We start from the raw sequence: 25,603 nt of genomic DNA on the forward strand, positions 1-25,603 counted from the left end.
GAATCAATCTTCAGAGAAGCGGATATTCCCCGTCCACTCTGAAGATGACTAAATATGCCTGAGCTTTTTTTAGACCTTTGCTCGGATGTTTACAGATAAGACCCCTGCCCTGAATGTCACCAGCAGGCATCCTGAGGCCTGATTAGATGTGGGGCGGGTGATAAATGTGCCTGAGTCAGAGGGTGCCGTGCCTTTAGGGCATCGCTTTCCTGGACTCTGAGCTGTCTGGGTGATTCAGCGCTCTCCCCTGGGAATAGGGGTGAATTGGGGAAGTGTGCGGGCCGAGGCCAGGCTGGGCCACTCACCCTGCCACAGGAGGTGCCTCGGGGGAGGCGAGGGGGCAGAGGGCTGGTGCCAGGGTCAGAGCCTCCCAACCATGAGCCGAGACTTCTCCTGCTCTATTGTGACCCCGGTTGTTCTTCTATCAATGCTTGCTTTTTCCTCCTCCTGTCAAGGCCACGCTCTGACAATATCACATCAGATTTAGGAGGAGAAAAAAAAAAGTATTCTTTGTGCAAGAGGTTTACCGAGATGATTTTAGAATCCCTGTGGGGAAGAAATGCTTACACATCATTACCATTTCACCCAGAATTCACCCCTCACTTGTGCAGCCTCACACACCACTGAAAATCCACTTAGAGACCCTGATCCTAGCATTCTTAAGCCACAAGTCAGCTGTTTGTTTAATTTTATTTTTTTCCCGTTGCAGGCTGGAGGCTCCCAGGTGATTTTCACCAATCCTCTGGAGATTGTTAAGATCCGTCTGCAGGTGGCTGGAGAGATCACTACTGGCCCAAGGGTCAGTGCCCTGACTGTTGTGAGGGACCTGGGCTTCTTTGGCCTCTACAAGGTAGGTCAGCGCCATGACGTCTGCAGCATCAACCTCCTTTAACTGTCATACAAGGGCAGTGAAAGGTACTCCGATGATCCCGAGACACAAGCAGCCAACAACATGAGTTTATTTTTGTTTGCCATGGTGTTGTCACTTGTAAGTTTCTCATCTAACATTTTTTCCACAGATTTTTCTTGATTTGATGAATTGTTTGATACATTAAATTCACAACCAACATCCCTCTAAATAAAAAGGTGGAGACTGACATCTTTAATATTTTCTGCTTGTAATTTTAAACATTTGTTTGATTTTTTTTAATTATAATTTACATTGGGTCTGTCAGTTAATATAACTTGAGCAATGAAAGTGGCAATACAGTAATTTAACACCTAAAGGTTCTCGATGCAAAATCATATCTATCCTAATATTTGTCTTAATTTCTAACCCTCTGTATCAAGAGTAAAAGGCACAATATTTCCCTCTTAAATTTAGGGATTTTGGTGTGAATTATAACCTGCTCTTATTTAATTTCCCGTAACAATACATAGATGAAACACTACTGTTTTTGAACAAACATCTTGTATGTGTACATAGACATAATGGAGATGGAGAAACAGAAATTTGAAGATCAAACATTGCTCTGCTGACTGTTTGCAATTTTCCAAAACAGTGTTAAACATGCAAACGGAACCGCAGCCAACAACCGACAGCAAATTACTGAGGGATTACGCTTTGCTACTGCTCCTTTCCAAATCCTTGCGGCTTTACTTACAGCTGGAGTCATGTGTTCATACTCCATATTTTAATGAGCGGCAGACAGTGTGTGGCTTGTTTGAAAAAAGAAACGGGAAGGAGGGGGGAGAAAAAGCGGACTTCCTCTTGGTAAAAGAAGCCAGCACACTGAGGTCTGTGGTGTGATGGATTTTTCTCTGGAGGTCCAGTGCCTGGGGCTCTTTGGCTCCATCATCAACACTAAAGCCCCCCGTAGGTTAAAATAAATCAGATCCCAGACCATTTAATCCCAAAGACAAAGCTGCTCCACTGCTGTCTTTGCTCATTCATCAGCCCTGTTACGTTGCTTTGATTTTTAAGATCTTCCTTTTTTTCTGTTAGGGAGCCAAAGCTTGCTTCCTGCGTGACATTCCCTTCTCCGCCATCTACTTCCCCGTTTATGCCCACACCAAGGGGAAGCTGGCAGATGACGATGGAAGGCTGGGGGCTCTGCAGCTGCTCACTGCTGGAGCTATCGCAGGTAACGAACATCTGGAAAGCTCAGAGAATCTGGACATTGAAACAGCGGCATGTTGAGTCGTTTTGTAAAGGGATCTGTCATGTTGTCTGCACAAAAAAATGCATTTAGGTTTCCTCCCAGTTTGTGCATAGCATAGCGAGAGTGCTTTATGATGTGTTTTTTTTTTTTGTTGTTTTATTTAAACAAGGTGTACCAGCAGCTTCTTTGGTGACCCCTGCTGATGTCATCAAGACCAGGCTCCAGGTGGCAGCCCGAGCAGGCCAAACGACGTATAACGGAGTCATCGACTGCTTTAGGAAGATCCTCAAGGAGGAAGGTTTTAGAGCGTTTTGGAAGGGCGCAGGAGGTAAAACACACACACATATACATATATATATATACATATATATATATACATACACATATATATATACATTATATATATATATACATATATATATATATATATATATATATATATATATATACATACACATATATATATATATATATATATACACATATATATATATATATATACATACATATATATACCTCATATTTCACCTGAACTGAACAAATAGACTGTATATGAAGATAGAGATAGCCCAGTGTAAGTTTTGATGCCTTAGCCTTTTGTCTACCATCTTATTCGTATCTATATATGTGTTGGGACAGTGACATAACTGATGATAGCAAACTTGGTTAGCAAAGTTTATCCATCCACAGCTGAGGTACATCAAACAGTCATGGATATCTTCTAATTAGTGAGACATAGAAATAAGCTACTGGAATTTCACTTGCCTAAACTGAGCAGAAACCTCTTGGATGGGCTGTACGAGCATACAGCAACACCACAAATGCGATCGAGGGATCCAGTGACTCAAATTAGCTGAGGTGAAGCGCAGCAGATCTGTCAGTCGTAATGACAAATGCAAGCTTTAAGCATTAATAAAAGGGTTTGTGGGGCTCAACTGTAGTGGCCTCCAGAGGAACTGAAGAAACTGCAGTTTCACGTTTCCATTAATTACCGACCCTCAGGGTTGCCGTTTAGCCCTAACAACCATAGAAGGCCTTTGATTTCTATAAATAAAACTCACACGACGCTCACCAGAGTAATGCTATTTCTCTGTAACTGTCATTTTTAAAATTTCTCCCTCTAGCTCGCGTCTTTAGATCGTCACCGCAGTTTGGCGTAACACTGGTGACCTATGAACTGTTACAGAGATGGTTCTATGTTGACTTCGGAGGACAGTAAGTACATTAATCGCGTCTCAAACAAGAGCGAGCCACTCATTAGTGCATCACGAGGCTCAGCATCTCCTAATCTTTCTTCTCAGTCGTCCTGCTGGATCTGAGCCCACTCACAAACCTACAATCAAGGACCTTCCCTCTGTGACTCCAGACCACCTGGGTGGTTACCGTCTGGCTGCCTCAACATTTGCTGGCGTGGAGAGAAAATTTGGCCTGCACCTGCCCAAGTTTAAGCCTTCCGGAGAGGTGACAATCACATCAGCGACGTCCAAAGCGGAGCCTCAAGCCTCATAAACAGTCACTTCTCGTGAGGGCTGCATGCACTTTCAGCCCTCATTTCCTCCTTTACTTAACCACATTTCGATTCAATGCATAGAAGTGGTTGTCTTACTATAAATGCTGCATGGGTATGGCTTTAATTGCATTTTCTTTGCATAGCTTGCACAATTTTTTTGTACATCTTGTACTTCTCCACAGAGGGACATTATGGCATTACAAAGGATTGTCACTGCGCTTTTCTGGTGTGCATGTTTGACTTACATTTAAGAGACATGAGGATGTACAGATATTTTCCAAAGTATTTATTTTGAAATCACGACCAGGGGACTTGGGAAATAATTTAAATGTATTTATTGTATTTTACTGAAATAAATCATTCAAACTGTTGATTTCTATTGTGAAATGTACATTCTCTGTTTTGACACCAATCTCTATTCAGAGCCCATCACTGTACATGACAAACGTGGAAATCACCGAGCAGTTACAGCATACATAATCACCCTATTCAACATGCTGGGGTGATATTCCAACCATCCCGGATCCAACTTGAGCTGCGCCGATTAAGAGGCAAGAAGTGCAGTATAAAACAACATCTTGGTAGAAAGACTTTGACATTTCACTATTTTACAAACACGTGTTTATGTTATCCAGTCTAAAAGAACAGAGATGGCGACGTGGGCTACAGCTATGAGATGTTTACATTCCTGGGTGTTTAGAGATGTGATTGCTTTACTACAACTTTGGTGGAAATGGAGAACAGCTCTTACTGATTTTCCTGAATATGGTGAAAGTGGAGCACCGACTTAACTCATAATTAAGGCTGCCATGCTGTAAATAATGGTGGGTAAAGACGTGACAATCAAGATTTAAATTAAACTTTAAGGCATCTGGTTGAAGAAAAGATGACTGTTTTGTGAATATGGCTTTGGGTTAGTGTCTGAGGTTCGTAGCCCTGTCGCTTGGCTTATTCAGAGGAAGACAGACCACGGTGCAGCGAACTAAGAAGGCAATTGTCTAAATAAGAGGAGCGTTGGAAACCAAGCGATATCCGTACTTCTTTCTGATACAAACTTCATCTTTTCCATCTATCAAAACAGGTCTGACATTAACGAGCACATGACTGGTCCCTTAAATGCCTCGTCCAGGGAGATAAGCTCATGCGGCCAGACGCTGAGCTGCAAGCTCCTCTGCGTCATCCCTGTTCTCGTTGATTTCTGCCAGTGTGCGAACAAAACGGGTCCATTCGTCATTTCGCGGTACCGCAATTTGCTGTGGGGGAGGAATACGACAGAGGCGTGAATTTCAAACGCAGACAGGTTATGCTCTGTGCATTTTTTTACTCACAAAGAGCAGACCTAAAATGCACAAATTAGTCCTTAAGATGCTCTTCTAAAATCTCTATAAGGTAAATGCTTTACAATTAATCCCTCATTACTAAATTACACATTGTAGCAGGTGAGAGGCTGACTCATTTTTGCAAAATCCAAAATGTTTTTTTTTTTTAAAGGTACAGTCAGAAACTGAAAGGCTGACTCATGCTTGCTCACCTCTCCAACATCATAGACAAGGACTTGTCCATCAGAGTCTCCCACAGCGATTTCTTTGCCAGAATGAGCCCATCTGACCCTGTTCAGGGCTGGGTTACCCTGCACTGTGACGCTGGCGGTGGGGACCTGAAACAATAACAGCAATCAGGAGTGTACTTGCACACTAAACCATGTGAAGGCACAGGATCTGATATGGTTAAAAAGGTCAAAATCAAGATATGAGTATCTCGTCTACAGTAAAGTTGGTAACAGCACACAGCTGCTCTTCTGAGAAATGTCTATTAATATTACCTCTGTGTCATTGTTGAGGTTCCACAGGTCGAGATGACCGACTCCGTCCACGCAAGCAAACAGAGCAGGGTGAGTCGGGGACCACATGACATCATACACGTAATCCGAGTTATCCTCGAATGAGTACAGCGGCTTATTGTTCTGCAGGGGGGGGGGGGGACAGCTTCATTCAAAAAGGTTTCCAGTTTTAAATGTATAAATATCCATCTACACACTAATGCAACTCAGTGATGTTTTAAACTGTTAAAACGCACTGGCTTATGTTACTTAGCAAAGCCACTCAACATTATCACAAACTGCAGTGTGAAAGATCAAACATTACAAAGGTTTGTGTTTCAAAAGAAGTGTATGGTTATGTTCATACAGGACACACAATAAGACACTGAACCCCAAGTTGCTCTGCAATGAGTCCATTAGAGTGTGAATTTTAAAAAGTGCTTGTGTGAATGGGTGAGTTTGAGTGCTCAAGTAGAAAAGTGCTCTATAAGAACCAGTCCATTTACAATACTGCTAAAAAAATGCTTAAAGGTCACTTAGAAATGTTGTAAATGACAATTAATGATTAATGAAATCAATCAGAAGTAATTTATGATTTGTAATGGAATATGTATGCAGGCCCAATTCCAGCGACCATCATCTATGTTTTTCCTAATGGGACACTGTGTTACCTAATGCAGCTTTATCATCATGTTAAAAGGCTAATTGATCATTAGAAAAAAGCCCTTTCCAATTATGTTAGCACAGCTGAAAACTGTTGTGCTGATTAAAGAAGTAATAAATTTGGCTACTTGAGTATCTGGAACATCAGCCTCTGTGGGTTCATTGTAGTCTTTAAATTTGGGGGGGGGAAGAAAAAATAAATAAAATCAGAGTAAAATTTTTCCAAGAAAAACAAAACAAAAAAGTTATTTCATGATTAGATTTGCAGTGAACAGATTTCAATCATCTGTTCTATTCGACTCAAAGAATAGCACAAACCTCTAACCAGAATAAAATCAACAAGACTGAGACGCTCTCCCATAACAGACCAAGAAGAGACGCAGTCTCTAGTTTGAAAAACAAAAGTCTCACAAGCCTCAAGGGCACCCACAAAACACCCGATTCTACCTCGACACTGAAGTGATGACACCAGGATGGTGGGCTTCTAGACAGAGTTACTGAACACAAGGGAAAGATTAAGATGGGCGAAAGAAAACAAGAGCGGCAAAAAAGTGCAGAGGGATCCAAATTTGAGGAGACAAAGAAGAACATTTGACAGACGTAGAACAAACAAAAAGATAATCATTTGTCAAACTGATGGAGGGAACGTGAAAGGCCGCCTCTCTGCGATGTGCTCTTTTTAATCATAGAGTATAAAAATAAAAGCAGTCAGCTGATATCCCAGTCTGTAATGGAACGGCTGGGCAGAATCGCTGGATCTCAAACCCACTCATCTGTTGTGGGAACAGAATGACCGTATGGTTTGTAAGAAGTGTCCAGTGTGGGAGGTGAAATGTCTACAGAACAAAAAAAAAAAGCCATCGGGAATTCTGTAACTGCTGCAAATGGATGAAAAAGACTTGCTTTGGGATGGGATGCAATGGGGACAGCCTGTTATGTCAGAACAGAGCTTTTACAGTTTGCCTGGCTTAAACTGGCCCTCTGGGAGCTGACTGCACAGGAGAGTGGGCCCAGAGGAGGTTCGCTAAGTCCCAGCCACCAAACACTCGCCATTGAGCCTCCCCATCCCTGGGTGTTGCTCCACAGTGGGGCCCCAGTAACCCTCGCTTGGGCAGGGCATCATATCGTTCCTGTTCTCTTCAACGGGGGTTTCTGAATCACTCTTCATCTGGCCCCTCACTTAACGCTGAAATTGCCCCAGGGGACCCCACCGGGGAAGGCTGCCGCTGACAACCGAGCTTCTGGGATCACAAACCCCATCCACGTCTATAAGCCGGCGATGCACGAAGGGGCCAGATGAAAAGAGGCTGTCTCCCAAAAGAGCTAGAGGAGGTGGCCGTGTATGTGTCTATTCATTGCCAAATAAAGACAACAGAGCGCAGGCAGGTGAGACTTTCACTTTGACAACACTTCTTATGAATTTTCATTACATGCCCTTTTCTCTCATTGTCTCTTATTTTTTTCAGTCTCCCGAGTTCAGTTCAAGAGTGTTCTGTATTATTCATTGTGATGTACAGTCAAGATGTCAAAAGTGAAAAATTTCCACTGCCACCACTAATGCATTATATCAAATGTTTTTTAAAAAAAATCCTATATGTAAAAATGCAGGGTAACAACTCTCGTTTACCACAACAACTACAGATAAAAAAAAAAAAAAAAAAGTAATCCATTTTTATATAAACATTTTTAAAATAAACATTAGAGCCTAACAGTCTGAGCCGACCTGTTGCTGTGGAAACCAAACTGTGGCAAATAGGAGGTGAAAAAATTAATTATTTTGGCTAAACGGAGTCTGGTATTGACTGCTGTATCAGGACATCTGTCTACAAATTCAATCAATAGCCTTTTAACAGAAGTCTGTGACTTAAAAATCAACCTTAAAAGAATCATTAGTCCCACCTTACGGCTGAAAGTGAACAATAACTGGATTATAGTGAAGCCCAGAGAGGCACAGAAAGGGAGGAAACTTTTCCCTATGCAGAGATGGGCCAAATAAATGAATCATGGCCTTTAAAATACATCCTAGAGCTCAAGTCATACCTTGGTGCTCCACAGCTTGACAGTCCAGTCGAAAGACGAGGTAACAAACAGGTGAGAGAAGTCCAGTGGCCCAGCAGCTGTGTGGCAGTGGAGCCCCGTGATGGGGCCGTGGTGTCCCTCAAACATCTCGCTAATGCCTGCTTTGCTGTGGAGCACACAGATAAATATGGGTAAATATGCTTAAACTGACCACAAAGAATTAAATTTTACCTTCAGATCTAATGTCTGAATACACATTTATGTGCACTGTAGAAACTTTAGAAAAAAAGAAACAACAAAAATGCACAAAACTGCTGGTTGTTACCATTTACGCAATGCATTAAGCAGGTAAGTAAGCGACAGGCACAGATGGACCTCTGCTGGACGTATTCACAGTAATCATTCACTTGTATCATGTAATTACCAGCAGGGAGGCAAAAGTGACTGCATCCCTTCAACCACATGTTGCAGAGCTGTTACCCAACTGAGACTCTGATAATTAATGTAGAGAGGTAAATACTCAGCATGAGTGATGCTTATGCATTATTAACTGCGATGAGAGTATCATACCATTGTAAATGATGTGGAAAATTATTCCCCCGATTACAGAGGTGATTCTGCAGTGCAAAACCTCGCAGCTATCACCTCTCTGTGGTCTCCAGGCATACTACATTTGGTGCGAGGCTGACACGCTGCTCACTGGCAGCTCTGATTTAAGCCACATTTCTCTGCCGAGGACCATCCTAGATGAGAACATTGTGGGATGAAGTGCAGTTTTAATTCTCCCAGGGATGACCGACTGTAAACAAACTCTCTCACCCAGAGAAACATACTGAGGGAAAAAAATTAAATAAAAATAAAAGAACAGGGGGGGAAAAAATGATTTGTTTCCCCTGCATGTGTGCCCTGTTTATGTTGAACGACCTTTACAAACACAACTGACAAGCGGAAAAGAAAAACAGGATGACTGGGCAGGAGTGAAACCTCAAACAGCAGGAGATCAAGTGTTGGATTTCCGTTGCACTGGGAAGTGAGTGGGCTATATTTATTTGACACACGGGTCTAGGTGGGCCTTACAAGTCGCCTCAGTTTCCTGCTGGTGTTCGGGAGGCGACACGGTGGGACTGCGGTTGCTTATGAACGCACCTTCCATGACGACATGACATGTAGACTGAGCCGTCCTCGCTGCCCACTACGAAATTGTTGACATCTCCAAGAGGGAAAGACATAGAGGTGACAGCTACAGCTTTGGACTGCTTGAACACCAGCTCCATGCTGTCCTGTGGAGGGGAGGAAACATGGAACAACATCTATAACAAGCTCCCCGCCCAGGCTTTAAGTTAACACACACTCTGCCAAGCAAAACCTATAAAAATCACCCGACAGTTTATTAATGTGTAATCTAAATTCGACTAGTGCTTTATATAAAAATAAAAAAAAATCAGTTTGACAGCGAGGGCTTGGCAGCAGAGATGAAATGACACAGCTAGCAAGAATCATTTCCTTCAAAGTGAAAAATGAGCTGCAGAAAAAAATAAGAGTAAAGTCGAAGGAAATACCAAACTGGAATGTGAAAAGGAAAGAGTCCAGCCAAAATGTCTGACATGTAGCACGAATGCAAAGGACAGGAAGCATGTGGGCGATGTGAAAGAAGAAAAAGAGAGGAAAACAACAGAAAATATATTGTCTTTGCTAAAGTCTGATGCATTATCATTATAAAAACTTATTTTTATGGTTAATACTTTAACTTCTTTACAGCAGAGCACACATTCAGCGTCTGCCCTGTGTTATATGTTACCTGAGGCTGAGAGAGCATGTCCAGACTCCAGGAGCACATCTTGCCATCAGTAGAGATGCTGATGAGGTTGTGGGCATTCTGGGTGCCGACCACATTCACGCAATATACCGGGTGCTGCGAAGACAGTGACGGGGAAATTTTACCTTTTAGCTAAATATAAATGAAGTATACGCCCACTGTGTCAGACCTTTACTGTACCGTATGTGCTGCTGCTGACAGGGGAGTCCTCTGCACAGGGGTCCTCTTGTTGCTCCTGTTGTCCCACAGCACAATCTGCCCCGAGTAGGTGCCTCCCACCACAACGTTGGGGTGGAACTTGGCAAACGCCGCTGACATAACAGCAGACTGTCACAATGAAAGGGTGCAAGAAGGGTTGGGCAAGGAAAAATGAAATAGAGATTTATATTGAGACAGCCGCAGCTAACAATGGAAGCTCAGAGACAGTTTACAAAGATACCGTGAATGTTGAGGGATCGGCTGTTAAACTAAGGTGACCGGGCTTTTGCCAACGTAGCCTCTAAAGCGTGGAGCAGTCCAACTGGAGTCACATCACTACTGAAGAGTTTACCTGAAATACTCTTATCAGAACATCTTTATAATTTTTTTTAAATTTTATAAAATGTTTTATTCTGAGAAGCAGTTTGTAACTTTAAGAGAAGTGCTACATATGAAGTATAACATTTTTTTTAATGTATTCAATTTTTTCCCCATTGCAATTTCCTACCCATTTATCCAGTTTCAACTTGTGGAGGCGGGCTGGAGACTTTCCGAACTGTCGTGGGATAAAAAGCAGGGTACCAGAGAGACAGACAGCAATTCTCCAATTAGAATTACCAATTAATCTATCAAATATGTCTCAGGGCTGTGGAACAAAGCTGGAATACCTGGATGGAAGCCATGCACATACAGGAAGAGCTGATCATGGCGTCTGGTCAGCTTGTAGATTTAAACTCAGGACTTTCCTGCTGTGAGGCGATGATGCTAACCGCTGCACCACTGTGTAGCTAATGTTATTAATTTTAGCCCAGTCTTAATTTGCCTCTTTCGCTTAAAAAATAAGTCTAAACAGTCAACCACTTTCCAAGATAACAAGCGGCAACACTACTGTTATTTCAGAAAACAGTGACACTATTGACCAAGGGCACCAAATGACCCCGAAAGAGGAAAAAATAGCTCATTATTTGAGGTTAGGTAACCGCACTGTGGAGCGAGTGATGAGAAGGGAAAGAGTTTTCATAGAGTAACAAGCCAATGGAAATCTACAGCAGTGAGGACATCATGCCACTTCTCGTTTCAAGGAAACTATCCCAAAACTGACGAGCTGAAAAGAAAATGGAAGTAACGAGCCCTGCAACATGAAGAGGGCACAGCAAGCATGCTGAGATTTTATGCTACTAGTTGATTTTTGCACTGCTGCTAATTTTGAATTCTTCCACACAAACATTTTTTGAGCTGTTTTAGCTAAAAAACTGATTTTTATTGAGAGCAAATGTAATTATTTCAAGCGATTTATTTGCTGAAATAGAAATACAAATTAAAGTCACAATAACTCCCATTTCCCACTGATGTTCTCAACCACAAGTCAAACCTATGTGGGGCTGTAAAAAACTGCAAAGATTTGCATCAGTAGCACTTAAAATCTCCAAAGATGCAATAATATGGACATGGAAAACACAGACTTCAATCTGCAGCTTTTTCCTCTTCTGCGTCATCTTGCATGTTCCCTCTTTATTAAAGTACAACTAAACACATCTTGCATAACTCGAGCCTCAGTTCTCACAGTGTAAATAAACAGACCTCAAGGCTGGCCGATAAGATCAGTATATATTTTTGGATTATGGTTTAGGTGGACTACACACACTCATCACCCCACCTATAACATTTTTTTCCCCAGAAAGTCATCCCGGCAAAACTTTTAATGCATAGATAAATTGACTTGGAGGCAAAAAGAAAACTATGTTAACACTTCTGTTCAGTTTTACTCATCTGAGCAACACGCCTCCATTTACATCCGCTATGGAGGCCAAAACATGTGGTTCTACTCAACTTGTCTTGGTGAAGGAGCCTCAGGGCAAGCATTGTAATAAGGCTGGGCAGAGCGGAGGAGCTCAACTGGTCTCCCAGCTAGCTTGTCTGAACACAGGGCCCTTGTTTAGATGCACATGATAACCAGCCCTGCCCCTGCTGCGGTGCTCAGATTCCATCCGACTCCACAGGTCTTCACAGGCGCCTCATGAACATGTGTTTGTGCATAGATGTGGTGGAGGTGGATGCCAGTACTGTGAACTCACAATGTGGATGAGGGTAGGGGGGGTATGGGAGCAGAGGAGGAGGCAGGGAGCCTGACAGGATGGCTGGCCGTGTTCCATGTTTGTCATGGAAGAAGCCATCCGTGAGGGTGCTGGGTTATGTTAGTAAAAGGACAGGAAAGTTAAAGTTGCTTTTAGTACCTGACAGTGGAAGACGTACTCCGGTGTAGTTTTCTTGTACTTCATGTTCCACACCAAAGCCACACCGTCTGGCTCATGAGGAGCATCCTCATTGTTGTTGTATGAAGCAACCAGCAGTTCAGGATACTGGAGACAGACCAAAAAAAAAAAAAAAATCAGACTGAATGAATGTCAGAGGGAGGCAGGCAGACATGCCCCCCAGGCTTGGCTCCAAGTGGAAAAGCTTTGCCTGCCCCGAGTGCTGCTGCTGAATGCCTTCGAGAATGACTAACCCTTTCCTCCAAGATTTATGGCTCATTTAACTCACCCTACCCCCCGAAGAACGTTGGTAAATGATGTTTTTATTCCTTTGCATAATTTTAACTAAAAGCTACAGTTCTGCAAGGGCTCAAAAGAACACGGAAGCAGACTCAGCAGCTCAGTAAGGATCTCATAAAACACAAACCCATCCCAGTGCATTTCAAAAAACACAGACTGCAGAAACACTATCCAGATGTTGACAAACGATTAACCTCTGCTGCTTTTAATACTTAAATTTAAGTACAGTGGATGCATCACTTTACATCACAAGGGTGTGGATACTGCTCTGAGCAAGAAAATACAGTGAACAAAGAGTTGGTGTTCAATCACTGTCACAAGTCATTGCACAATAATGCATTAAATGACCTTAGACACCAGAGGAAACAAATCATTACGGCCTCCGACTAAGTGACAATTTGTATGGGACGTAACTTACTTTTCCTGAGGGAGCTGAGGCTGAAAGAACATGCTGTCAAACTCAAGCTATGTAATCATAAAGCATTATGGCTGTGCAAATCTAAGTCGTTTAAACAGGCAATTACAAAACAATTATGCTCTTAGCAGAATTCCAGCACAAAGACACAAGGATTAGGATTAGCAGATGATCCATGACTGTCTCTCTGAGTTGATGTATTAAAATGCTGGTTTTAGGGCCAAACTTTTAATACCTGTCGGCCAATACTGACCATATATGAAAATCTTTAAGGGTTTTTTATTATACTGTCTGCAGAACACCAAAGTATGGATCAAAACTGAGCATAATCAAGCAGTAGCTTCAATGGTGAGTGGCCAACGTGTTTGTGAAAGTTAATACTTAATGATTTCAATATGACTGCAAACATAACGTCTGTAACGTCCACTATCAGCCAGGCTCTAGTTGGCTTCACCATGAAAACTTTGTTAAGAAAAATGACCTGGGGTGACCAGTCCAGGCAGGTGACAACACGATGTTTGGACCAGCGCTCATCCACGAACTGCCTGTTAAGCGAGAGCTTTGCCCCGGCCTGGATTTCACTGCGGAAAAACAAAGCACCAAAAATCAATAAAAAGCACTTCTTCAAAAACCAATTACAAGTTTTAAAAACACTAGCTGCTCAAGAATTACCCCTCTTTCTCTTCAAGGTCACGGCCACTGTAGTCAAAGAAGAGGTCCACGTGCTCGGATAGAGCCCGCTCGATAATGCGAGTGCTGTGGTCGAAGAAATCTGCAAACTCCTCTGAGTGCAGGATCTGGAGTTTTTCCTCCTCTGTCAGCTCGTGAGGGGGTGCTAAATGGAGAAACAAAAACACAGTGAAATGTCGTGAAGATCCCTGGTGCTAGTAGCCATTATTTTATGCAATCTGATCCCCTCAATTATATAGATAATCTGTAACAATTACATATTTTAAGTGTTAACTAAACTGCCTCAATTTCAGCAGAGAATCTCAATTATCATTTCTGCAGTACCTTCCTCCTCCTCCTTTTTCTGGTCCTCTTTCTCAGCTTGAGTCTCAACTACTTGCTGAGGTGGAGCACTTTCTTCCTCTTCTTCTTCCTCTGTTGATGAAAAAGATACCCGTATTAAACATTAGAAAACAACTCTCAATCAACATAACCTGTGTAAGTAGTAAACGAGTATGTTTATGATCATCATTTCCTCGGAATTTTCAAATGCTAAAAGGTATAAAAATCAAACAACAAATAAACAACTTTAACAAAATGAATGAGTATGCTTCCAAACACAGACATTTCATACCTTTTGGTCACTACATTTTCCACATTCATTATTTTTCTCTTTCAAGAAAAGCTCCACCCAGTGATTACTGGCACAGCAATAGACTGATTTTGTATCTCTCCCTTGCATTTGTTTGGTTTGTCAGCACAATGTCTCCTTTCAAAAAGAACTTGCCTCTGTAAAGCGGGGAAGTTTGTCATTTGTATTAAAGGGACACAGCGCAGCGGGTGTCTTGTTGTCATAGGGACCCCTGTCTTTCCCAACTGTTAATGAGACCCTAACCATTCAATAGACAGTCTAGCTGTCAGTGTAGCTGTTTCCTCTGTGTCCCACTAGTAGGTTGCCCCCTTCTAGGCCACGGGGCAGAGGTTGTGGAGCAGCTGCCCAGGCCCGTCCCATTGGACTAGCCAGATGACGGCATGGTGCAAAAGCAGATGGTGATGCTGGGATTGTCTTGTGCTCTTCAGAGGTGGCATGGGGATGGCACAGAGGTTTTCCGCATGGCTGCCCCGAGACAAGCTTCTCCCTGAACGGCAAGCCTGTGCAATTACCATCCTAGCAGGAGGGCCTGCAACTCCTATTCAACCTCAGAGAATGTACGACAAAATACAGGCCACACCAGCTGGCAAACTGCACACCGGCTCTACCTCAAAGAAGATGAACACATCTTTTTCAAACACAATTCCTAGAGACACTATATAGACTATGCTTAAAAAAATAATAGCAGAAGGACAAAACAGATTCATGAGGAAAGTGGAAATACTCGCCTGGTTCCTACAGGCGTTTATCTTTGTATGAACCTTACAGTTAATCTAAGATGACAGCACCACACGCCAGAGTTTCCTTCCTACTGAGATAATCTAAATGATAATGTCATCTGTCACTTTGTCCATAAAATGATTTATCCCCTTTCTCAGATGGAGGTTTGGGGGATGAAGGTTACCGGGTGCACTGATGAGTTTACAGAACTGGGTTGATGACACAAGCCATTTCAATGTGCGGCCATACTCTGCAACCAACAGGAGAAGGTTAAAATCTTTCCTTTCAAGGGCCTCAATCAGGCTTAAAGGAAAACAGTAATCACTGTCTTTCAGCTAGTCCCGGCCGTGCTCGTCAGCCCTTTCCCTGGTGAGGCAGCCAGAGCAATCAACCTGCCAGGCATTAGGAGCGGACAGACAATCTGAAAATAAAGGGTATAATGCACCTGCCAGCCAAAATGGCCATTTGGAGAAAAGCTAGTGATCCTGGTGACCCCACTGGGGATGTGCGTGTGTGTGGGGTGGGTGGGTGGGGGGGAATAGCAAGGGTGGGTGGGTTGCATTTAACAGAATTCACACAGATCAGCAATGTCCCATACGCTGGCACCTCCTCTCAAAGCTGCAAAGCAGGTCCAATTACGGCTTTTGTACCACTTAAGACATAAAAGCTTTTTTTTGTATGTAGTGGTGGTGGGGGAGTAATCCCAAGTCTTCCTCAATAGACAATATATTAATGCAAACATGGCGTGTGGCCAGTGGTGAGCAACTACAAAACTAAATGACCTTGCAGGTGGCATCCGCGTTCTATACGCACAGACACACCAAGGCTGTGACTTCAGCATGTGCAACATGAAGCCCAATAATGAAACCATAGAAGACAAATTTCCACCAATTCACACGTACATCTGAACTATCATTTCTTGTATGCTGAAATAGACCTCTTCTAGTACCAGCGTACAAAAAGCCTTTCCAAAGTGTGTAGTTGCATCTAGTAGTGCAGCAAATAAAAACATCAGCAAACCCTATTACATGAACAATAACAAAAAACAAATTGCATAGGTGCTGAAATCATACACAGAAAAAAAAGGGGAGAATATTCTCAATTTTTTTATTCCAAATGATTAGCTACTGTATGAGAGAAGGATACAACAGATATTTAAGGGTACTAATCATCAAGTGCATAAAAGCTGACCACAATTACAAGTGGCACTTCAAACAAGAAGACCATTAAGGGCTTTTGTGATTAAAAGTTTTGACCTGCCTCTGAATTCATCGTGATTAAAACAATCACATTCAATTAAATATTAGATTTACTAAACTGCTCTGCATACTTATATTCCTGACGAGCCTTTTTGAAATGCTGTACTAGACGAACCAGTCCAGCCCTCCCCCTCCACCCCACACGTACTCCCAAACCTCCAACCTTCCACAATATCTTATGCCATAATTACAGCCTCTTGTTGAGGAGTGCATACTGATGCTGCATATTACCTACTAGTGCAATCTGGGAATCGTGCAGCGGTGGCATATTCGACAATCTAATGGCTTAAACTAACAAATTTTCTGAAGCTACCTACAGATGGAAAAAATTAATCTCCAATGCACTGAATGTGGGGCAGGCAGTGCTTTTAAAAATAATGTGGGTTTTTTTATTAGGCAGAAAAAAACATTGTATAATTTCTATGTCCTTTCCACTTTGTCTATGTGCACTTGGTTTTTTTTTTTTAGGCTTTTGCCAGGTAGTTTGGCTCAAGCATTTTGTGGAGAGCTCGCCACTGTTCTTCAGTGTGTCACTGCTTTCTCATGTAATCTCAGACTGACCCCACGATGCTGAAATCAGCTCTCTGTGGGTGCCTGATCAGCTGCATGGCTCGTTGTCATAGACGACAGAGCCGTGTAGCTGTGTGTTTGGGGTGGCTAAGATGTAGAAATATGCATGTGGGAGCCAAACAGATGTTTTCCTGAAGGTACTGTGTAATGAATAAAAATCTCAACAGCTAATATGCCTTGAAACATTTGCACAGTGCTGTTCACTGTTTAATTCCCAAAAGCTGGGATTAATTATAAGAAGACAGTACATTTTCTTCTTCGGCTGCCCTCTTTAGAGCTCCCCACCGAGGATCACCTGCCTCTATTTCACCCTATCCTTTGCATCCTTGTCTTCCTTCACTATATCCAAGAACCCTCTCTCTGGGCTTCCACTTTTCCACCAGCCTGGCAGCTCCATCATCAACATCCTTTGTCCTACATATCCACTATGCCTCCTGTGCACATGTCTCTAAAATGCTGAGTCTGAGCTGTCCCTCTGACCTACTCCCTCACATACTGACCCTCCTGGTCACTCCCAACAGAATTAATAAGAAAAGGAAATCAAATATTTAAAAAATGGAAGTGATCCTTATACGAGCACAGGTATCAAGAGTTTTTTCATACACCAAGAAAACGAGTATCCAGTTGTTCTTGAGTGATATACTATTCTCATTTCCAACTATTTTAAAATGTGGATGGCTTCTCCTGGACTGCTCAGAGGACATTCTATGTGCCAATGGGGCAGGTGATCTTAAAATCTTTTACTCCTTTTTCCGAGGTGTCTCACTGACACTGTGGGAACCCTCAGTTTGGAGCAGCCAGGGCATGGCAGCCGCTACCCTCTAATGCCACCGCCTGCTGACCTTGAGAGTGCTGCGGCGTTGCTTCCTTTTGACAACATGATAAATCGCTCAATCAGAAACCAGGCCTGACGCCACCCCACACATCAGAAATGCGCCAAGGGGAGCAAGCTGGGAAGGGGATGCCGTCTCATCGAGTGCCAGAAGTGATGGTGTGAAAATGCACAATGTCACTGAGTGTGTTTTGTTATGTGCCTGCTCGGTGAAGGGAGAAGACAGGGAAGCGAGGGAGTTGATGAAATGATTACATAGTGGCAGAGAGGGGAAGGGGGGCCCCAGTGTTGAACAGCTGGCAGAAACCATCGTTGTTTAACACAGTTTTACAATGCCCAGTAGAGTCCAGCGTAAAGAGCGATGAGGAACACTGGGATGCTCTTCGTCCTTCACTAGTTCCGCTTGTAGTTTTCCACAAAATCACACAATTTTATCTTACTCGAGCTGCATGCCACCTCAGAATTTTCTACACGTCACCTGATTAGACCACACAACCGACACTCGGTACACTTTTAAAATCCTAACCAGGCTTTCAGGGATGCTTAAAACACATGTTAGCTGGTGCAAATCATTTGAGAAATCAGCTTAAAAAAAAGAAAGAAAAAAAAAGATAGTGGCTATGAGTGACGGTACAAAACAACTATCCTAATCAGGATTTCAGTCGAGCATATTACTCACCATCAGTCATTAGAAAAATCAACCGAGAACAAGAAGCATGACCAAAAATATTGCATATTTGATGGAACATGTGCTCACCATGTGAATTTTAGTAAAAAACCCAAATATTCTCTTCGTCCAACCACATGAAAGCTTTGCTGCAGCAATTACATACATATTGACACGCTTCAGAGAGAATGAGCCGTCCTATGCACAGCATTTCATATCTTCCCTTCCAATCTCATTTCTCCTTCCTGTCACAGGCTTTCTCATCCTGCTCATTAATTATACCAAAGCAGCATTGGCTGGAAGGTTCAGAGGAGCAGAGCTTGTCAGAATCTAATCCCTGCCCTAACTTCTTATGTTTCCTGGGCCTCATTTTTCCTTTTCTTTCATCTCAGTAAAATCAAATCTCTTGCACTTGTTCACTTCTGCTCTCAGAGAGACCCTGTTAAGAAGAATGATATGATATAATCCATGCAGGCACGCAGTTATGTACATGTGCACACATTTGACTGCGTTTTTCAACATTAACCTATAACACTTCATGAGTCACCTTCTTTCGCCTGAGTAATGGTCTGGGTCTCTTTCGTGTAGGACACAATTTCACGTGGTGGGAAGTCCACTTGTGTAACTTTGGCCATCCCCAGTTTTGGAGTTACACGCCTAAAAGGAAAGAACAACTCAAGTTTTGCACAAAATCGCAGTGAAAGAGACAGTAAAGACAAAAACATACAACACAGTGCTACATCTATAACCACTCTCACCTCCTTGCAAGTGGGATCTTTTGCTGATTAAAGTGAGTAAATTAGTCGTTTATGGGATTGCAACGACTTCATATTAGTTTTTAAAACTATGTAAATAATTAAAAGGTTTTGTCTCACCATTCCTGCATGCATCCCTACATGGTTTTCCTGATCTGTCTTAACTGAATAATGACTTTGAAAGACAAAGTAATCATGCCATAGATTGAGAGAAGGGAAAATGACCAGGAAAGGAGAGAAGAGAGTGTCCAGTACCCCAGCTCAGAATCAGAGTGAAGTTGAAGAGTGGACGGGTCAGAGTCCCAATGCAGATTCCTGGTTAGTGTCACAGCAACAAGGCAGCATTAGTGAGAGAGAAACAGGCGAGCACAAATGAGGAGAGGAAATAAAGTTAGCATTATGGCACATAACAAACATGCTGATTGAATCCTAGGTCACAATTAAAATCATTCTGCATATCCAAACACCCAAAAAATGAGTTTTCTTTATTACAAATTAAGCTTGAATCTGTTTACATAAACCCAGAGATGGAAAAATGTATCTGCTTAAAATGCATGGGCACACAGACCCTGTGTGCGATGGCACAGGGTGTAATGTTCAGGCCGAACTGTGTCACACCAAAGCACTGAGTGCTGTGCCGACAGAGGGGGGGGGGGGGGGGGGGAGAGAGAGAACCCTCAGGGAGAAAACATGACCTCCATGTGTGTAGGAAATGGCCATGCTGGTGAGGGAAATGAGTCAACACGTAGGGGGAACAACTCACTGGGTCTGATGGGACACTGGGGGAGCTTGAGTTTCAGCACTGGGAAGGGGCTCTAATTAGGGGTTAAGAAGTCCCCCAGGCGTCACAGCAGCCTGCTGCTTTATTGTTAATTTAGGATTGTTCTAATTCGATGGCACACAAATGAAATAAACATGCACTCAGTTGGCAGGAATTCGTCATCGTTCACTGTAATGATGTAGGACTTTGTAAAATGTTTTAACTCAGCTGCTGTTAATGCAATTGTGCTTAACAGGTATTCATAAGCTTTGTTTATAGAGTTTGAAAGTAATGCCAAGCATAAGAAAGCAGAACAGACAAGCTTCTTTATGTTGTTTTCAAAATGCTTCACAACTAATTTGCTGCAAAACAGTTCTGCAATTTAAGCTGTGACAAAGACACTGGAAACATACATTGCAGATATAAGCATAACAGTTAAAAAGAATGCTGAAGTAAAAAGCAAGGTAGAATCAACAAAGTACCAAGCATTTGATTATTATTCCTCAGGTAGAAACAGTTTTGGCCTTTCCCCCCCCCTGAAATAGGGACGTCTGCACTGTTTATGCACTTGTCAAGTACTGTACAAGTGCAGATTGTGAGACAGTGTGTGTACCTGGGTCCCACAGCTCCATCAGAGTCCTGGCTCCCTGCATCACTCGGTGTGCCCGCAGATTTGGCAGTTGGAGAAATGGGAGGAGGGACTACACAGGCAGACAGACAGTAATCATCAGTAAACTGTTTATAGCAGTACAATACAATATAAATGTCTCTGTGTAAAGCAAAAAAAATGCACAAATCTAAATAATAAACGTAAACTCTTGCAAGCTCAAGCCATGTTGGGAAAGGAGATTTCAGCACAATTGTACTGTCTTCATCAATTAAATCATATGCAAGACAAAAAAAAATACAATTAAAAACTAGCAGTATCAAAAATACAACCATGATTGTTTTGAATGTCTTACTTGGGTCCGTCTGCAAACTCTGATAGATTTTTATATGGATCTCTTCTGCCATCTGCTGTTAGCAATATGACCATGCTCTAAAAACCACTGTGTGTATACTAGTATATTTTTGGAAATGTTTCATTTTTATCCATCCTTCCACTTATTATCATCATCATCATCTAGTGAGGCTCATGTTTGACAAGCTATTTACACAAACTCATCATAGTAATAATATCATGATTAGCCTCATCTTCCAGGCAACTGGATTTAGTTTTGCCACAATTTTCATAGTCACAGCTCAGAAAATGTCTAATATAAAGCTACAAAAGAACAGTGACACATTTGTGTTAATTCAGATCTGTACTCCAGCATATTTGATACGAAATAACTGTAATGGCCACCACATGAAAATGAGACTATTATGGTGGCGTTTTCTCGCATCCATCAGCATCGAGAAGTATAACATTTCTTTCTTATTTTTAAAATGTTAATCCAATTTTAGGAGTCAGCACAACCATTACAGACAAAAATGAATGAAATGTTTATTAAGTAGTCCAAAGTATGCTGCATCTATGCACAAAATCAAGTGATTTAATATGACTATTAATGAAGATTGCAGTGCTTAGAAACTGAAATTTTATATCATTTATTTATTACCCCAAATATTCTGGTGTGAGTGATGTGGAATGAAAAAAGCTGATTTCTGCACTGCTCATCCATGAACATGAACACCCAGACACCAATGTCAAAACATAGTTCTAGTACAATGACCCAACTGTATGTGTATGCAAACTAGATTAATTTTTTTATCCAGCGATGCACTGGGGGTTTGAGCTCAGTTAGATATGCATGTATTTTCCTAAGGGTGTACAGTTAAAAAGTAGGTATCATAATAGAGCTCTATGTAAAATAAAACATACCAACTGTAACATCTGTGGTTATGCCCACGCTCTGTAGAAGAGCCTCAGCTTCACGTCTTTTCTTCTCCAGGTCAGAGTCATCCTGAGGAAGTACGACCTCTTTCAGTTCCGCCTAGAAATAAAAACAAACAAACATAAAAACACCAATGATAACAATATTAAATTGACTGGATCTCAGGCAATACAGTAAAGCATCCAGTCTCTTCTGCTTAACCAGTTCAGTGCCAAAGTGGGCTAAAGCCGAGCTGTCATAGACTGAGAGGAGGGGTACACTCTGGACAGGTTGCCAGTCTATCACAGGACTACACAACACATTAATATTGATTTATGACTTTTTTAGTGATTCACAGCTATGAGGAAGCCCATTCTCTAAATTAAAAATTAGTACTTAATTGTTTTATGATGCACTCTGTGCAAGAATCTTATTACTGCCAAAGGATATGACAAGTGCAGCAAAGAGCTGATCTGCAGGAACACCAGCAAGGATACATAACATTAATTTGGGGTGACTCTGTGGAGAGAAGGTGATCCACTAATTTTAAGGTCAGTGACTCGATCCCTGAGCTCCTTCAGCCTACATGTCAAAGGGTCTTTGGGCAAGATGTTTAATTCTAAACTTTTCTTCAGTGTGTGATTGAGAAAGAGCTGGAGGAACAGAATAAAGTGGTGTATGCTTGTATGTTTGTAGGCTATCAAATGCTAGGAGAGATATTTTGGAGAAGAAGAAACCGAAAAGATGGATGCTATTAAATACGTCTGAACACAGAGCAAACTAGATTTTGTACATCTCCATCATTTAAGAGAAAGGCACTGCTGATGTCTGTCATTTTACCATTTCCAGGCCGAATTGCAAGACGAAAAGGTCTGAGGTTTGCTTTTCCTCGTGTGCACACAAAGCTACTGTATTTTAATGTGTCAAGATAAGATTGTTATGACCTAGTGTTTGGCTTCTTAGCCAGAAATGTAGCACTGAGCATACGTGGACAGTGGGACAGTGTATTTACCCTTACTTAAAACAGCAACAGGTTGGTTAAGAGCACATATCTTACAAAATAAAGCTGCAGTCATGATACAGTGTTGTTTTACTTTCACCCAATCTGTGTTTCACTGAGAGGTTTTGCTCCATGACATAAGCCTTGCGACCAGGAAGTAAATGTTCTAAGTAAGAACTCATGTAAACTGGAGAATTTGGGGAAAATCCTCCTTAAAGGACAAACCTGGAGAACAAAACAACTTTCCTTTCCCATTCAATAATCTGTAGCCTTCATACCACAAAGAAATACAGCTATTATGGATAGGATGGATTATATGTTCAAAGGATGTGGAGGAAATAATCACACTAAAAGTAGCAACATGCAAATATCAATTAAGAAGAAGAGTTCTATATTGTCAGAACAGTATGAAACAGTCAAAACAGGAAATAATCAAATGATCTACACGTGCTTTTAAATTACAGTGGAATATCGGATTATTTTTTTATTCCAATCACATTATAGAAGTTCAAAAAACATTATGTAATATAGCCAAGAATGGCTGGAGAGGGAGACTGACAAAAGGCATCAATATAGCTATCTACCAAAACACAGCTACTCTGCTAGAAGAAAATGCATACTGTACACTAGCCACCTCATATTGTTTTATCACATTAGGCCCAACTTGAGCTTGTTAATGCAATCTACTTACTATCAGTCAGTTGAGAAAAATCAATCCATGAAAAACATTTTACTTTTCTGTCTTACTTTTGCCATTCAAAACAAATGGTGTGGAATTTATTATCTATATAAACGCAGAAACCCTTAATACCTGCAGGGTTACATTTGGATTAGAAATTAAAAACATTATCACTAATGGAACAGGGTTGCTTATCTTAATATAAATACCTTTCTCACCTACCTTTCTCAGAAGAACCTTATCTCTTTGTCAAGGGCCTTGGGATGTGTTGTGTGTATTAACCACTTTCTCCTACTCTAAACTTCATATGCAAATGGCCAAATAAGTTTGACGATTAATGTGGACCATTGTAAATGCATGTGAACTAAATATTTACAAAACATTGTTAGCATACCTTCTTGCGCTCCTCTTCCTTCCTTCTCTTCTCCTCTCTGATTTGTGCTAAGCGTTGCTTCTTCCTTTCAAGCTCTGCTTTCAGCTCACTTTTGTCAGACATGATGCCAAAGCTGTATAAAAAGATACAGCTCTGTTATATTAAGTGTCGATTAAGATTAGTCTGAAATATAAAGTATTTATCAGCTAAAATTATAGCCAAAAAGTATCTGGACAAAGACACAATGTTTGTCATTTCAATATGTGACTGAAGTGCAGGCTTTCAGCTTTAATTCGTTTCACAGATTTAGCCAAATGCTGCAAAACTGATCAGACAGCAAGTTCACAGTGCAAATGAGAAGTGGGATACTGTTCAATGGTCACCTGCTCTTAGCCCAATAAAGCATGCTTTTTAGATACTGAAGACAGAGACCCACAAACAAGCAGTAAAGGTCTGGCAGAGCATGTCAAGAGAGGAAACAAAGCATTTGAAGATGTCCATGGGGTATTGACGTCATGCAGTTATTGGTTGTAAAGAATTAACAACAGTCCTGTTATGTCCGTTGGTCCCGTTTCTTCTGAGTCTCTGAAAATTAGGAGGACTCCGTAATAAAACGGCTGTAACTCCGAAAGAGTTCATGCAAATCTTTGGTTAAACCCCTCAAATTAAAGCTGAAAATCTGCCCTTCAAACACATCTCAGTCCTGTGATTAAAGTCTCCATGCGATTGGGTTTTGAATAATCAGGCAAAAATACAAAAACTGTTACTTTCCAAAGATTATTTATATATCAAAGCATCAGAAGTGCCCTAGTGGTCTCGCTGTGTTTACAGGGTGTCCTATACCATAACTGAAAGCCAAGCATCTCATAACAGCTTCAGGAGCCTCTCACGACATTTCCGACAGCTTGTATCGACCCAACCTCTCACTGACCGCACAATTAAACCGACCAGTGTTTCAGCCTCCCCCCTGGGTAATTGAGTTAAATGTGTTAGCCGTGTATTATTTCTTCGCTTCATGTAAAGACTGGCTGACCAGTCATTGTCATTAGCTAGCTAACAGAGAGCCCCACCCTAGAGTCCGTTCAACCTCCCACACCCGCTAACCTCACCCGGCCCGGTGTTACGTTATCCATGTAAGTTAGTTATTCCCGGTTCATATTAGCTTAATGTACCAATGAACTCAAAGCATTATGATGCTTTGTTTATTAGTTACACTGCAGTTTAAGGGAAACCCGCTAAGCAGCAAGGGCCTCGGCTATTGCTAACAGTAGCCTTCCGTGTTATTAGTAACTACTGTACTGGCATTACAGCGCTTTTCTCTTAATAAACACCCACTACTATCTCCATTTATTATTTTTATATTTTTCTTGCTGACTTCAAGGCAATAGAATATTTCCCCCTAGAGATCAACCCAAAAATAACGGCTAGAGATACATCACTTTGATAGAAGCTAGTTAGAGCAGCTAGCTACAGCAGTTAACCGGACTCCGGTCTGCAGCGCTGTCACGCTGACCACACGGTGAATAAAGACAGTTCGCTTACGAACACAGACATACTTTTACAGCAATGTGAAGCTACGGTTATATTGATGGTGATGTGTAGAGAACTAACCTTACAGAAAGTTTTGGACCTGTCACCAAAAGGCTTTAATCAACACTGAGCCAAAACAATTGGGCTCTCGACCAAAGTACAGGTGCCGAGTAGAGCCAAAAAGAGC

The 25,603-nt window shown here is 41.8% G+C and overlaps 2 protein-coding genes across 5 annotated transcripts in view; one reads left to right on the forward strand and one right to left on the reverse strand.

Moving 5' to 3' along the window:
- The window catches only part of LOC146690864 (electrogenic aspartate/glutamate antiporter SLC25A12, mitochondrial-like), a 21,788-nt gene extending 17,805 nt beyond the window's left edge, over nucleotides 1-3,983 (forward strand). For both annotated transcript variants that reach the window (XM_085433996.1, XM_085433997.1), the window contains exons 14-18: nucleotides 710-850; nucleotides 1,946-2,084; nucleotides 2,272-2,430; nucleotides 3,227-3,317; nucleotides 3,404-3,983. In XM_085433996.1, the coding sequence (XP_085290122.1) occupies nucleotides 710-850; nucleotides 1,946-2,084; nucleotides 2,272-2,430; nucleotides 3,227-3,317; nucleotides 3,404-3,611 (738 nt within the window). In that variant the 3' untranslated portion in view covers nucleotides 3,612-3,983. The remainder of the gene's footprint in view (nucleotides 1-709; nucleotides 851-1,945; nucleotides 2,085-2,271; nucleotides 2,431-3,226; nucleotides 3,318-3,403) is intronic.
- Nucleotides 3,933-25,603, reverse strand: LOC146690865 (dynein, cytoplasmic 1, intermediate chain 2a-like). Of its 3 annotated transcripts, XM_085433998.1 has the most exons (17): nucleotides 25,498-25,603; nucleotides 23,908-24,019; nucleotides 21,843-21,954; nucleotides 20,592-20,679; nucleotides 19,444-19,533; nucleotides 19,011-19,120; nucleotides 14,109-14,198; nucleotides 13,767-13,929; nucleotides 13,576-13,675; nucleotides 12,362-12,487; nucleotides 10,110-10,256; nucleotides 9,912-10,025; nucleotides 9,260-9,393; nucleotides 8,135-8,279; nucleotides 5,435-5,575; nucleotides 5,144-5,269; nucleotides 3,933-4,865 (listed from the first exon to the last, which is right to left on the reverse strand). In XM_085433998.1, the coding sequence occupies exons 2-17, from the start codon at nucleotides 24,007-24,009 to the stop codon at nucleotides 4,752-4,754; spliced, it is 1,902 nt and encodes a 633-aa protein (XP_085290124.1). In that variant the 5' UTR covers nucleotides 24,010-24,019; nucleotides 25,498-25,603; the 3' UTR covers nucleotides 3,933-4,751. The 3 variants fall into 3 exon arrangements, with proteins under 3 accessions (XP_085290124.1, XP_085290125.1, XP_085290126.1); XM_085433999.1 differs by lacking the exon at nucleotides 25,498-25,603 and having other exon boundaries at nucleotides 19,474-19,533; XM_085434000.1 differs by lacking the exons at nucleotides 19,444-19,533; nucleotides 25,498-25,603.

This window comes from Copadichromis virginalis, linkage group LG16 (assembly GCF_057382275.1).
Source record: "Copadichromis virginalis isolate Kocher_CV1m ecotype Utaka linkage group LG16, C_Virginalis_male_GT1.1, whole genome shotgun sequence".
Classification (NCBI taxonomy): domain Eukaryota; kingdom Metazoa; phylum Chordata; class Actinopteri; order Cichliformes; family Cichlidae; genus Copadichromis; species Copadichromis virginalis.